Here is a 14,748-nt window from a genome sequence, read left to right on the forward strand (position 1 = left end):
CACCAGGCTCATCCGCCAGGACTTGACTGAGCTAGACACCAGGAGGACATGGATACAGCCAGCACAGGAGCTGGGCACGAAGATGGCTTTCTATAGAGAGCATCTCCTCCAGCTTACGGTTGATGGTTTTGTGACGAGGCCCAGATACATGGACACCCACTTGTCTCATGGGATACGATGTGCTATCTTCACACCAGCTGCTGCGGATCGAGACTGGTAGATACAGGGGAGTACCAGCAGAGGCCAGGACATGCTCCTTGTGTGACATCGAGCCTGAGACAGAGTTGCACTACACATGCCACTGCCCCGTCTACTACGAGATACGAGGCCGCTTCCATTGCTTGTTCAGAGAGGGCTTTGGACCATTCTCCAGAGTCATGCAGTACGAGGATCAGAGATGCTTGGGTTTGTTTTTGCTCGAGCTACGCAGACACAGAGAGAGCATGATGAGAGAAGAGGCTAGCGAGTCCCAGAGACAGATCACAGTTTTCTTTGGAGCTGCCACTGGACACCCGGAGGAGTTACTACCACAGCAGAGCTCGTCGTCTCACACCAGAGGCACACTGATCGACCGAGCGATTGAGTTGGGAAGATCCAGACGCCCACGGCTGCGGAGGACTACACAGCATCGGTGGAGCTGCATCAGAGGATTCGGATCACTTTGGCTCGACATGCACGACGCTCGGTTAGACTACTGACCATGGAGGAGATTGATGAGATCCGCCAGCGACCGATGCTGGATCTCTTGTGATCTAGCTATCCCAGCTAGCTGCTGTTCACACCTAGTAGTTTAGGATTTTATTGTGACATTTGTCATTTCATTTTTGTCATTGTTGTCATCTTGTTACTCTGACTCTGACTTTGCATCAGATCTACCACATTGTAACTTTCTGGTCTCATAGGTCACTTTGGCCTTTTGAAGACGTTAATATAACATTTCATTTCATTTCTCTCTCTCCCCCTTGGTCTCTACGCTTCCTCATCGTCGAATTTGACATGGTATCAGAGCTTGTTGTAGCTCGTGATTGAGGGCCTTGGCGTGGAGGAGTGGTCTTGAAGAGGAGAAGAAGAAGAAGTGAGTTTCCCATCCTTGTTGCTGCCCTACAGCGTTTTAAAACGCTCTTGCGTTTGCCCTATCACTCCTGATGCCGCTACTGTCCCAAGCGTTTTAAAACGCTGCCCTATTTCCCTCGCCAGCGTTTTCAAAATGCTGCCCCGCAGCATCTGTTCCCTCCCCTGCGCTAGCGAGTGCTTTGAAACGCCCCCTGCAGCACTGCCAACCTCTCTGCCCTGCTATGTTTTGAGACGCCGGCAGTCATCGAACTCCCCCCCTGTCCCTTGTGTTTTGAGACGCCCCAGGCGACGTCACCCAACCTCCTACAGGCAGCATCTTGAAACGCTGCTGCCTTGGTGCAGCTTGGCATCGGCGCTCTCCCCTTGGACAACCGCGTGTTTTGTGCTGTGAACACCTAGGCGTGGGCAGTATATGGCCAAAGAGAGGGACTTGGGGTGGTAGTTTGGAAGAAGGATTTGCAAAGGGCATCAAAAGGATCCGGATCGACTTTTGGCAGGTTGCAAAAGTCCTCGAGGGTGTGAAACGGCTTAGGAGACGGGTGAGCAATTGCAGATTTTGAGGATGGGCATGGAATTTTTTCGGCTTGGGTGCGGCAAAGAAGGTGGGATTTGTGGAGCGGCTCAGAAGTACCAGAGAGGAGTGGAATTTCTTGGAGGAATTATGCGGCTCTTGGAGTGCGAGAAGGAGTACCAGTTTCTAGATCTTGCAACTTCAAAATGGCCTCCCCTTGCTTGAGCAGGGATTGATGGCCACCAAGGGGTAGATAAGGGGCTAATTTGCGCTCCCAATGTGAGAGGAACGAAGGGCCGAAAACCCAAATGATAATGGAGCCAAAAATAAACAGAAATAGGAGCACTCAATGCGACGAGGGAATGGCTGAGGAGAGGCTCGATGGGCTGCCGAAGTACCGGGTTGCAGCATGGAAGATAGCAATAGCAAATCCAAGCAACCTCCATCGATGGAAAGGCTGAAAACTGAAAACGTTGGATGCTAGGGCTGATCTTGTCGAAGTCGACGATGCGGAAGATTAGAGACCGAGGAAAGAAAGAAAGCTTTATTAACGTCTTCGAAAGGCCGAACTCGACCTATGAGACAATATCATATACATGTGTTGATGCTCTAGGCATCGGAAAATAAAAAAAAAAGGTACAAACTGAAATGAGCCTGTACTATGCAAAAGGGTGTGGTAGGGTGGTGCATGTGGTGTACAATGTATAGTGTGGGTCCTCGTGTCGAGGTGTGCTCACGCATCATCAGGCTCAACTAGGGGCTGCAAGGTGATACCACCATGAGATGATAGGGAGGGTATTTAAAAACAAGCAACATATGTAGGGTAGAGAATGTGGTACATCGGTGGTGGCCTGCTCAGGTATCTCTGGAATGCTGGATCCCCTGGTGCTGGTACATGACTCTGCTCTAGATACTGATGGTGTAGAGCTAGTATCCTCGAGATCTCCCTCTGGTGATACCCATGTGTCCTGTATCCTGGGAGCCTCGGTCTCCGACGTGCCCTCTGAGACTCTGCCTGCTGAAGGGTAAGCCCTCTGCTCTGTGTAGGTAGTGTGGGGGGTCTGGCAGTGCTCGTTGGAAAAACTCTGTGATGGTAGTCTGTGTCCTGCTATCCTGACTCTGGGGTGGCTGTAACAACTGCTCTCGAACCTCTAAAGACGCAACCAGGAACTGGCCAAACCTCCTCTGCTCTCGGCCTATCATATGTTGCTATAATGAGTCTCCAATGCCATATCTCTCTCTCAGTTCTGTATATGCTGGGCATCTCATGACAAAATGCTCCTCACTCTGCACCTCTGTTTGGCAGAATCGGCATGTACGCTCCTCTTGTGGTATGCCTCTGGCTCTGCCACTCTCAATCTCTAGCTGATGTGATGACACTCGTAGCTGGCCAATGCTGACCCGAAGTCGGTGTGGCATGTACTCCTGCATGTATATTGGAATCTCAATGAATCCTTGCTCTGAGAACCTCAGAAAATGCTCATAGTAATATAGCATTTTAGGAGGTAGGGTGTCTGTGGGCCTGCGCCATGTCCTCTGAATATATGTATGCCATATCTCCTGTCTGATGACCCTATTCCTCTCAGAGCGTGAGAGGGAATAGGTCGGGACCTGGGTGTCATACTGGAGTGGTGGTAGTCTATCGATATGAAAACCGTGCTGAGCTAGCCAATCTCGTGTTTGGGCATACCATGAGCTAGTGTCCCCTGCCTGTGCCATCTCTCTAGATGCAATGAAGGCTCTATGAGAGATCCTATCTGGATCCATATCTTTGAATCTGTGAAGAAGGAAAACAGTCTGAAAGAGTGCCTCTACCAACATCGGTGGTGCAGCCAGCTTAGCTCTAATAATGTCGCGTGGAACTGATGGCTTGGTGCGAATCATCCTGGAGATCATAATAATCTGTTGGCCTCTCTATTTGTGTCCATACTGAGTCTGCCAGTCCTTGTCCCCAAATGGCCGAGGCATACATGAGTGCAGGTGTGACCAGTGTGTCAAAGAGCCACCCCTTCGTCCGGGGCTCCTGGAAGTGGGCCTGGTGGCACTGTCTCTCCATCATAGCTAGTGATGCGTATCCTCTGGTAAGTCTATCTCTGGCCGCCTGTGTCATGGAGAAGGTCCCTGATGCTACGGTGAATGTAACCCCCAGATATACATATGAGCCTGTCACCTCTATATCCTGTCCAGCTACTGTAAATCTACTATGTCGGCGAATCTGAGCCGATGTATGAAATATGAGAACCTTGGTCTTGCCAAGGTTCACCGTGAGTCCTCTCTGTGAGCAGAAATCATCTAGGGCCTGCAAATGTAGCTGTAGTCCCTCTGCCGTCTCTGACATCAGGACAATATCATCTGCATATAAGAGTATGTGTACAGTAGTCCCTGCAATATCCACACCCTCTCCACCCCTGTGCAAGATGAAGTCTACAATCTCGTCAATGTATAGACCAAAGAGTGTAGGTGATAGAGGGCAACCTTGTTTCACACCAATGGTGCTCACAAGGGTGTCAGATAATCCACCTGGGCATCTCACTCTGCCAGATACATGCTCATACAATGCATAGATCTCCCATGCCATCTCCTCTCCAATCCCAAGCGCAGCCAGGCGTCTGAAAAGTCTCTCTCTAGGTACTGTGTCAAATGCTTTGCGGAAGTCCACGAAGCAGCAATATAATCTCCTCTTCCTCACCCGTGTCTGGTTGATCAGACAACGAAGGGTGAAGATATGATCAATAGTAGAGAAAGCTCAGCGGAAGCTTGCCTGTCCTGGTGTGCTCATGCCCTCTCCCTCTGCTAGAGAACTGAGCTCCTCCTCTAAAACCGCGCCATATAGTTTGGCCAGTATAGGACCAATCATGATAGTGCGATATGTGCTAGGATCCATGGCATCCCTAGATTTGTGGATAGGCACGATGGTGTGCTCTGTCCACGACTCTGGGAATCCCTCTGAAAGCGCGCGGTTGAAGAGGTGGGAATGAGTGGTGCCAATGCATCACAACCATATATAAGATGCTCTGCCTGTAGGCCTGCATGATCTCTAGCCCTCCCATGCTGTAGGTGGGATATAGCTTTCTTCACCGTGTGGGTGGTGAAGAAAGTAGATGATGTGGGTTGGGTAGCCGATGGCGTAGGTATGGGTGGTTGTCCTGGGATCTCGTATAAGCTCTCAGCATGTCTGTGCCATGTCGTTGGGTCCTAAATAGGAGTGGATGGCCTGGGAGGTCTGATCCGGCGCCATGCCTCAGCACTATCCTGGCTCATGAGTAAATGATAGATGTCCCAATACTGGTGCTCCTCCCACTCCTGTCTTTTATGACGGGTAAGTGTCTGCATCCTGCGCTGAGCCTGGCGATGTGTAATCTCCCCTCTGATCTCCAATATACGTAGGTGTCTGTGTAGATCTCGACATTCGTCGTCGTACCACCTGTTTTGTGGCATAGTGCCAGTGCGTGGAGGGTGTGTGTGTATGCGATGTGGGAAACTTTGAGTGGTTGACTCGTGTAAGATGGATGTAATGTGTGTGGTGAGTGTGTCCAGAGGTGTTGTGGGGTCTAAGTGTATAAGGTGCTCATGCAGGTGATGTATATAAACAGGAGTGAGCTCATGAGTGAAAGAAATGGTAGTGTAAGTGTGAGGGGGGGGCGGGGGGGTCAGCAAGCTGTGTAGCAAGAAGGGAAAATGTAAGATAAGTATGATCCGCCCCTATCGGTGTGCGTGCAACGCTGAAGGAGTGTATAAGCTTTGTTGTCTGGGTAGAGCCCAACAAATAATCCACTGTGCTCTCTCTGCCACTGTGTGGGAAGCAAGTGAATCCCCCAGAATCTGGCCACCTTGCCATCTGGTTATAAATAACGAGATGGTGCCTGCTGCCAAGCTCAAGAAGGTGTCTGCCATATCCAGTGTTGTCCTGTCCCCCATCTGCAGACACTCTACTCATCCCCATGTCCTCTGCATCAAGTGCCCTCATGATCTCCGGCTGCTCCATATCTCCATATCATAGATCTCACACTGTCGGCTCTGTGTCCTCCCGTTGAATTCCCCCATGAGGAGGACTTCCCCGAGTGATGTGTAGTGAGAAATGTCCTCCGACAGTCGAGAGTAGGGGTCCTGGATAGCATCGTGATCCATGTGGTGAAAAGTAGCATATGGCAATGTATAGCCCTCTCTCGTGGGTGAGCTCTAGCCGTACCCACATATAGCATGCCTCCTCGTCTCTACTCATCACCTGTATCCGGTTGTGTAAGCTCTGTCTGAATAGTATGGCCACCCCTCCTGACCCCCGAGCTGTACTCTGTCTGGTGATGGTCCTGTAAGTCGACTCCCACTGAAATCCTGTGACTACAGGTAGTCCTCTCTCTGGGCTCTCATGTGTCTCCGTAAAACATACAAAGTCATGCTCACTGATGATCTCCTCTAGGCGCTCCGGATGTGTCCATATAGAACCATTGCAGTTCCAGACTGCCCCTCTGAGTGGTGTCTCCTGTGCTAGTGTATGTGTCTCATAGGTCCCGAATCCCTGTGAGATTGGGCGGCCGTCGATGAAGATTCTACCATCTCGAAAGAAGGCCTTTTTACCTTCTTTCCATGCCTGAAGGACCCTGGGCATGCATGATTTCCTGTGCTCGATTTGCATCCTAGTGAGGTCCTCGTCCATAAACATATGGCCGCCCTGGAGGCCTCGTAAGAGCACCCTTTTGCGGAAAAAGGTGGTGCAGTCCTCATCTCCTCCTAACTGCATGATCAACGGGCGAGCTCTCGAGTGGTGTCACGGCCAGCTCGCCATGCCTTTGTAAAAGGCATATTCTCTTTGTAGCCTAGGTGGCTACAAAGCTCTCGTGCATCCTCCTCTGCTGAAGGTCCCTCTTTAAGGCCAGTGATCCTAACATTGTGTTCCCTCATATGGCGCAATCGCTCCTCCTCGAGAGTAAGCTGAACCCTCAAGTGCTCTCCCATGTGAACCTCCTCGCATACCTCCTCCTTGATATTCTTTTTAACTACTTCCACCCATCCCGATTGTTTGGCCTCCATTTCTGTCTGGATCTCTTCTTTGATGTCTGCTTTCCATTTATTTTTGATCTCTACTTCTATATCTTCGAAGCTCAAGATTTCCCCCTCTTCCCTGGAGATCCGAAGGTGGTTGATGCTTTCTTGTATACGGTGTATCTCCGTGTTGGATGTGTCACGGAGTTCTTTGAATTCTTTCTTCCAGGCCTCCTTTTCTTCTGTGAGGCCTCTGATGTTATCCTCCATCTGCTTCATCTTTTCTGTCATCCTCCTTACTTCGGCGTTCAGTGCCTTGTCCGCATCTTTCTTTGCCTGTGTGATAGCTCTGGCTATCATGTCCTCCACTTCTTTCCTGTCAAGAGGTGCCATGGTCGAGCTCGGGGAGGCGAGGCTGAGCACACGGGAAGCCTAGTGTTTACAGCCCATCCCCTTGAATGTTGAGTTGCTAATGGATATGGGGGTGGCCTGGGCTGCCCGTCTTTGGGCTGCTGTGATGGTGGAGCTGCGGCACAATGCAACACAAGGCGAGAGGTGTGCAGGGGCGAGAGGTGGGCTGAAGGCGAGGGGTGCGTTGCTGAGGAGGCGAGTGGTACGAATGGTGTAGGCTGGGCGATGGCTGGCGGGAGGTGCTGCGCGAGCGGGCAGGGTGGCAGGAGGTGCTGCGCAAGCAGGCAGGGTGGCGGGCAGAGACAGGGTGGCGGGCAGGGTGGCAAGAGAGAGAGAGAGAGAGAGAGAGAGAGAGAGAGAGAGAGAGAGAGAGAGAGAGAGAGAGAGAGAGAGAGAGAGAGAGATAGATAGATATGATATGATATATTAACGTCTTCAAAAGGCCAAAATGACCTATGAGACCAGCTGATACAAAGTGGTGAAACTAGTACAATGTCTGAATACAAAAGTACAAAGGTACTGAATGCAAAAAAATAAAAATGAGAAGTGAGTAGTGACAATGAAAATGAAGTGTAGAGGAAGTTCTCAATGACACCGGATGTCGTGCTAGGATGTCCCTGATCCTCTCCTAAAGTCTCCGTCGATGGAGTGTGCTCCTGTGTCTCGGTCGTGGTCGCCTCGATCTCCCAAGCTCAATCGCCCCGTCAATGAGGGTGCCTCTGGTATGCACTCGGGCACAACTCTGCGTTGGTGGCTGCTCTCCTGGCTTTCCCGATCCAAAGAAATCTGTGATCGGTCTCTGTGACTGTCGTGTCCCATGTTTCCTCAACAGACTATCCCTATGCCGCTGTAGCTCAAGTAGATATAAGCCAAGGCATCTCTGATCCTCATACTTCATGACTCTATCTAGGGGTCCAAAGCCCTCCCTGAATAAGCAATGGAAGCGCCCTCGTATCTCATAATACACAGTGCAGTGGCATATGTAATGTAACTCTGTCTCTAGCTCTGTACGGCATAATTTACATATCCTGCTCTCCGGTGGTATCCCTATGAATCTGCCCGTCTCAATCTCCAAATGGTGCGAGGATGTGCGGATCTGACCTATAGCGCATCGCAAACTATGAGACAGATCAGTGTCCATGTAGCTCGGACGAATCACAAACCCATCTCTCGAGAGTTGGAGAAGATGCTCCTTGTAGAAATCCATCTTCGTGCCCAACTCCTGCGCTGGCTCTACCCATGTCCTCCTGGTGTCCAACTGTATAAGATCCTGACGAATAAGTCTAGTGATCTCCGTCCGTGTGACTGGTAGTGAAGGTGCATCCAAGGAATACTGAAAAGGAAGCAGTCTATCTAGGCTGAAACCATGCCTCTGAAACCAAGAGGTCATCTGCGCATACCAACATGAAGTGTCTCCCTGCGTCGCTAACTGTCTAGAAGACTCCAGAGCCAATCTAGCGTATCTGCCTCCACGTGTATCCCATAGGCTGTGCAAAAAGGACACTGATCTGGTAATAGCCTCAATCTCTATAGGAGGGGTTGCTAGCTCCGCTTGAATAATCGCATGTGGTACAGAGGACTTGGCTCTAATCATCTGAGAGATCATAGATACCAAGGGCCTCTCCATGTTCCTCCACCTGTCATTATCCACAGATGGTCCCCACACTTGTACCCCATAAAGCATAGCTGAAGTAACCAAAGTATCAATAAGCCATAGCTTTGTTCGTGGTTCCTGAAACTGAACCTGCGAACACATCCTCTCTAGCCCTCCCAATGCTGCATATGCTCTAGACAGTCTAGTCTCTGCTGCTCTCCTCAGAGCAAACCTCGGTCCCGAGAATACCACCCCAAGATATGTATATGCATCTGTGTATTCCGCAGTGTCCTGACCATATACGAGTGTAGGTGCCGATCTCCTGACCCATTGCGGAGTAGTGTTAAACACCATAACCTTGGTTTTACCAAGGTTCACAGACAATCTACTATCCTCCGCAAAGCTGTGTAATGCATCCAACTGTCTCTGCATGCCCTCTGGTGACTCTGATATCAACACAATATCATCAGCATATAGTAACAAAGGGATCCATGTCCCTGCTAGCTGAGCACCTCTTTCGCCTTCTCTGTCAATGTAGTCAGAAACCTCATCTACATACATACCAAATAGTGTAGGGGACAGAGGACACCCCTGCTTCACACCAATAGTGGAATGCACAATGTCAGAAATCCCCTCAGGAGTGCGTACGTGGCCAATCACTGAGCCGTATAAAGCCATGATCCCCCAAATGATCTCTGTGGGCACTCTCAACTCCTGTAACCTGCGCATCAATCTGGCTCTCGGTACTGTGTCGAATGCTTTGCGGAAATCCACAAAGCAACAATACATCCGTCTCCCATGTGCCCTACCCTCCTCAATAATGGCTTTGAGTGTAAGAATATGGTCCAAGGTGGAGAAACCCCTCCTGAATCCAGCCTGTCTTGCTGCTCGTATGCCCTCAATTTCTGCCCATTTACTCAGTTGCTGCTCCAGGATGGACGCATACAACCGTGCTAATGTGTGCCCTACCGTAATAGTACGGTAATTCCCTGGTACCTTGGGATCCCCTGCTTTAAAGAGAGGTACAATAGTAGATAAACTCCAAGACCTGGGCAGTCCCTCACACATGACCCGGTTAAACAACCGCGCAAGAACCTCTGACAATAAATCTCTGGCATGTATCAAGTGCTCTGCCACCAAACCATCATGATCATATGCTCTCCTAGTCTTCATCCTGTCAATGGCCTTCTTCACCATCTCAGTGGTAAAGAAGGTACTGGTGTCTGGGCATGGCTCTGGGGGGTCTGGTAGAGGCGGTTGCCCCGGTATTGTATATAATGATGCTGCATACTGACCCCAAATTTCGGGAGAAGTAATCACTGGAGGGGGGGAGTGCTCATGGAAGAAACGCCAGGCCTTCCCTGAATCTCGACTCAAAAGAGCTGATACAAATCACGTTCCAACTGGGCTAAAAAGGCCCGCTTCTTCCGTCGTACTAGACGCCGAAGAGCAATCCGAGACTGTTTATATGTGATCACCCCAAGTACAAGCTCGCGCTGAATCTGAGCTCTCATCTCTCTGCACTCATCATCATACCAACTGTTTTGAGGTATGCTCCCAGAACGTCTTCTCTGATTTGGTCGAGTATGTGGGTATGCCTCTGTTGCTGCCCCATGCAAGATCTCAGTCAATAGAGTAGTAATCTCCTCCACAGTATAAACTGGCTTGGCTGCCCACATCCGTCTGTAGATCTCCTCTACATACACCGAGTCGGTCTCTGGTGTAAAAGCATATCGTGTGTGTGCAATCCTTTGTGGTGTCTGAGAAGCACTGTACTGGAAGGAGACTGAAAAAGTCAAAAGAGCATGGTCCACTGCTATTCCAACAGGTCTAGATCCCACACTAAGATCCTGAATACTAGAAATGAAGCTCGGTGAAGTCATGACATGATCCACTGTACTAGCCCCATGTCTGTGCGGAAAGCATGTAAATCCCCCAGAAGAAGGAAAAATCTCTATTCCATTAAGTATGGCCAAACCATGCATAGCCGTCATCTCCATGAGATATCTCCCATACTCTGTATGCTCCCTATCTGTTGAGTGTCTGTCAAGCCCCATCTCCGAAATATTCACTTCTCTGAGTATCTCCTCTGAGGTATCATAGAATACGGTTTGGAAGTTGGCCGTCCTGGCATTAAAGTCTCCCAGGAGAATGATATCTCCATCTCTAGAAAACTCCTATATGTCATCATCAAGTATAGAGAAAGGAGATTGTCCTCTGGGTGAGGCATAGACTGAAGTACTAGGGGAAAGTAACATATAGCAATATATAAGAATCTGCCCGTCTCAGCTCTTAGTCTCACCCACATGTATCTCGCCTGGTCATCTCTCCGAACTATTTGTAATAGCGGCTGCAATTCCTCCTTGAATAAGACAGCTACACCTCCTGAGCCCCGGCTCCCGTGCTGGGATCTAGCATCTGGTCTACAAGCTGTTTCCCATAAATAACCAGTCACACGTGGCATCAACTGTCCAGACATCAAATGCGTTTCTGAGTAAAAAACAATGTCTCTATCTCTGAAGCTATCCTCAAAAGCACTCACATCCAACCTATAAGATCCATTACAATTCCATGCCGCCATCCGGAGTGTGGTCCCATAGGTCTCGCACCGTCATGCTGTGCGCTTTTCCAAAACCACTACTTTCCCTCCTCTATAAAATGCAATTTTTCCTTTCTCCCTTGCTACCTTAATCTCTGGCATCAACTCTTGCATATGTGTTATTTGCGCCAAAGTAAGGTCATCCCCCATAAATATCCCTGTGTTCTTAAGTGCTGGTCTCTTCTTTAGGAATTCCTTCCTTGATTCCATAGTTGGGAATCTCAAAATAAGTGCTTTCTCTTTGACATTTCCCTTTCTATCAATTCCCTTCTTTCAAACTCTCTAAGCACCTGTATGCGTAGGTTCCGGGATGCCCATGCGTTGCAAGAGTTCCTTCACCTCATCCTCTACATTTCCATTGTCTTTGATACCTGTAATACGCACATGTAGGGCTCTATTCTTCCTCTTCTGTTCCTCTTCAATGGTCATATTGATGATGGTAGAAGTCTGTACGGCTTCTGGCATCTAGGCCTTCCCTTTCTTTGCACCCGCAATCCATTTTTCTGCTTCGTCAACCTTCTCTTGTGTTTTAAAAAGGCGCTCCGCCCATGAAGAGGCCGCTTTCGAATTTTGCTTTCCCCTTTGCGCAAAGTTTCCACTTGCTCCTTAATTTCCTCAAGCTCCTTCAACATCGAAGGCTGATTTTCCCTCTCCATTTTGGGCATAATCTTGCAAGCTGCAAGCTCCCCTTTAAGCTCTTCAATCACTGCATCCTTTTCCTTTATGCACTTTTCCACATTTGTTTTCCAGGCATCAAAGCTTGCAATTGCCTCATCTAATTTTTTCTGCATAATACATTCCATAACATTCACTTCTGCCCGCACTAAATTCTACATCTCCCCTTTCAAGGATGCGTACATCTCATCATGTTTACCAAGCATCGCTTCATCCAATTCTTTCCTCATATCTGCATACATAGAATTCTTATAGTTATCCACATTTGCATACATCTCTTTCCTAATATCATCTCTCATAAAGCTGAGCTCTGATTTAATCATTACTTGAATTCTTTCCATTAATACATCATCCTTGACTATGATGGTTTTCCCTGCCCGTAAAGAACCTGGCGAGAGTATACTTTCTCTGTTCCTCCGCTTGAAAGTCGCTTGCATTTTTTGTGGGGTGACGAAGCTACTTGTATCATCCAACTCATGTGGTTGGTCCATCCTCAGAGAAAAAACTCCCTTGCTGCGTATCTGCTGCTCAGCACGTGGTCGTCACTTGCTCTCTGCTCCTTGTGCGTGTTACTCAGGCCAACACAATCGACACTGCTCAATCCAGCATGCGGCCTGCTGAACCTCAAAGCTTGCACACGCTTTGCCTGCAGTAGACTGTTTGCACGCGACCTAAGGTACTGTGTGCACGGGCGCTATCTACCGTGTGCACATTTTGAATTTTTTTTGCAGGCCCGAGTAAAATGTGACTGCGCGTTGTCTGCTGTCTGTCTGCCCTGCAACGTACCTGCGGGCTGGGGGGTGGGGGGGGGGTGGAGACGCGCGTGCTGTCACACTGTTGGGATGGATAGAGACGCGCGTGCTGTCACACTCAGAGAGAGAGAGAGAGAGAGAGAGAGAGAGAGAGAGAGAGAGAGAGAGAGAGAGACTCTTGAACCAATCAACCTTGGCAGTATATACAATGGAGGCAAGGGGTTGCTTATATAGCAATCCCAGACTTTGACAAATAAGTAAAATAAATACCTAAAAGCCAACTAAATAATGGGATCACATTGGGCAGTTCACTTGAGATGCCAAAACTTTAACACCCTCTCTGCAGCTCATAGTGGACATCAATAGTGAGACCAAGTTGATGAAGAAGCTACCATGGACACCCCAACACCGGCCTGGATACTCGATACACCTCGGTGCTTCTCTCCTCAACTTTGTACCTCAAAGTAATGCCATCTTGAGCATCAGTTTCCTTTGTAGAAACTTTGAATTGTAGACCATGCTACATCCAATAATCCCCATTCGTGAACTATGAACGCATCACGTCCAAAATATAAAACTCCAAGATAATGAAATGTGGAACTCATCCTGTCCATGATCTGACCAACAACAATGGATTGGTGCACTCATCCATAGTGTTTTAGACGTTTGATTGGTTCCATGCCAGATGCATGTGCAGTGAACTCCGACCTACGGGTCCAAACACCGATAACTTGAACTCCAACACAAGGGTCCAAATTAATTATAGGGAGCATTCATTGCTTGTCCCTCTCTGCCACTCACAACCTCTCTCTGACTGAAGCTAGTGGTGACACATGTAATTTGACTAGAAATCTAACGTCGAGGCCACTGTGGCCTCCGCCACATGTGCCATGGCGATCTCCTCTGTCGAATCTTTATTACCGTAATCTCTGTCCAGCTTCCCTTTATCCTTGTGTTCCTGTGAGTTCCTGCTTTTGCCTTTGGCTTCGAACTCTCGAGCCAAACAAAGCGTCAAGTCACATTCATGACAACTATGATCGTACCTCATGGGTACCAAGGCATCTAACTGAGTATTGGTACTGCAATCCTTGTCCAACTGACCTTTGCCTTTGTCCTCTAGCGAAATCCTCCATTTGATTTTGACTTAACGAACTCGAGCCAAACAATTTGTGGGGTTCCTTGAGAACTGTGCCAATGCATAGGCCGCTAAATGGATGGTTGACGATCCGTTATCCATAGCCACTTATTGCTTTTGGTCATTGTCGTCGTGGGTCATCGAGACGGATCCAAAAGTGCATCAAATCAGCTCGGAGGTGCTTCAATTTGAAGAGTTACCGCGGCGACAATTCCCATTCAAGTTAGTAGGGTATTGCATGTGTGTACATTCCATTTACGCAATCAAAAGCAAATACCACATGGGCAACGGTGTGGGGGCCCTTGAGAAGGTTGGTTGGGACCCCATTGGGTGTCGTTCTCCTTCTCTCTCTCTCTCTTTACACATCTCTACCTCTCATTCTCTCTCTCTACAAGGAAATAACAGGAACTACCACTTGTGTGAAGTAGCACACATTCAAGCAAGGAAAGAAGTAAAGATTTGTGGAAGTGTAAAGTCTAGATCTTCACCATTTTAATTCCGCTGTTGTCACAAACGGGAGCGCATAACAATATAAAATATACTGGGATAAATAGAATTTATCACTTAATACTGAGGCCAAAGGATATATATATATATATATATATATATAAGAGAGAGAGAGAGAGAGAGAGAGAGAGAGAGAGAGAGAGAGAGAATGAGAAGATCGACACAGTACTGGGGACCAGAAGATGGGCTGGTCCCCCCCCCTAAAGAGAATCCTTTATTAGGGAGAATCTTTTACAAGCACAAGAACCGGAGAAAACCCCTCCGTTCTAATTCTCTGACTCGATGGTCGTTCCTTCCCATAAGGGAAATTCGAGAGACGAGCTCTCAATCCTTTTTCTGTATGTACTCGGAGTCGAGACTCCACAAACAATTTCGGAATTCCGTTCCCAAAATTCCCATGCGTAGGCCGAAGCCTTTTCGCTTCTCCTTCGCGATGAAGTACCTGCAAAGACACACACAAACACGCGACAATGATTCGTATGGTGAATCCACAATAGATACCTATCGCTC

General features: G+C 48.6%; 1 protein-coding gene across 1 annotated transcript; it reads right to left on the bottom strand.

The window, feature by feature from the left end:
* Window positions 1-2,512: 2,512 nt before the first annotated feature.
* LOC147416651 (uncharacterized) lies at window positions 2,513-11,598 on the bottom strand. The gene is made up of 8 exons (XM_086508195.1): window positions 11,460-11,598; window positions 11,257-11,327; window positions 10,888-11,037; window positions 7,732-8,861; window positions 7,401-7,429; window positions 3,556-4,072; window positions 2,872-3,470; window positions 2,513-2,781 (listed from the first exon to the last, which is right to left on the bottom strand). The coding sequence occupies exons 1-8, from the start codon at window positions 11,596-11,598 to the stop codon at window positions 2,513-2,515; spliced, it is 2,904 nt and encodes a 967-aa protein (XP_086364321.1).
* Window positions 11,599-14,748: the final 3,150 nt, after the last annotated feature.

This window comes from Adiantum capillus-veneris, unplaced genomic scaffold, assembly GCF_014529385.1.
Source record: "Adiantum capillus-veneris isolate H3 unplaced genomic scaffold, ASM1452938v2 Hic_scaffold_671, whole genome shotgun sequence".
Lineage (NCBI taxonomy): Eukaryota > Viridiplantae > Streptophyta > Polypodiopsida > Polypodiales > Pteridaceae > Adiantum > Adiantum capillus-veneris.

Excerpts from the sequence above, each read along its gene's own strand:
- LOC147416651 (XM_086508195.1), bottom strand. The coding sequence starts at position 11,598 with ATGACCATTGAAGAGGAACAGAAGAGGAAGAATAGAGCCCTACATGTG. Across the intron at positions 8,862-10,887 it reads TAGTTCGGAGAGATGACCAG|GACACTGCGGAATACACAGA; the intron begins GCGAGATACATG and ends GTATATGGTCAG. Across the intron at positions 2,782-2,871 it reads CTGCCAAACAGAGGTGCAGA|GCCGAGAGCAGAGGAGGTTT; the intron begins GTGAGGAGCATT and ends AACATATGATAG.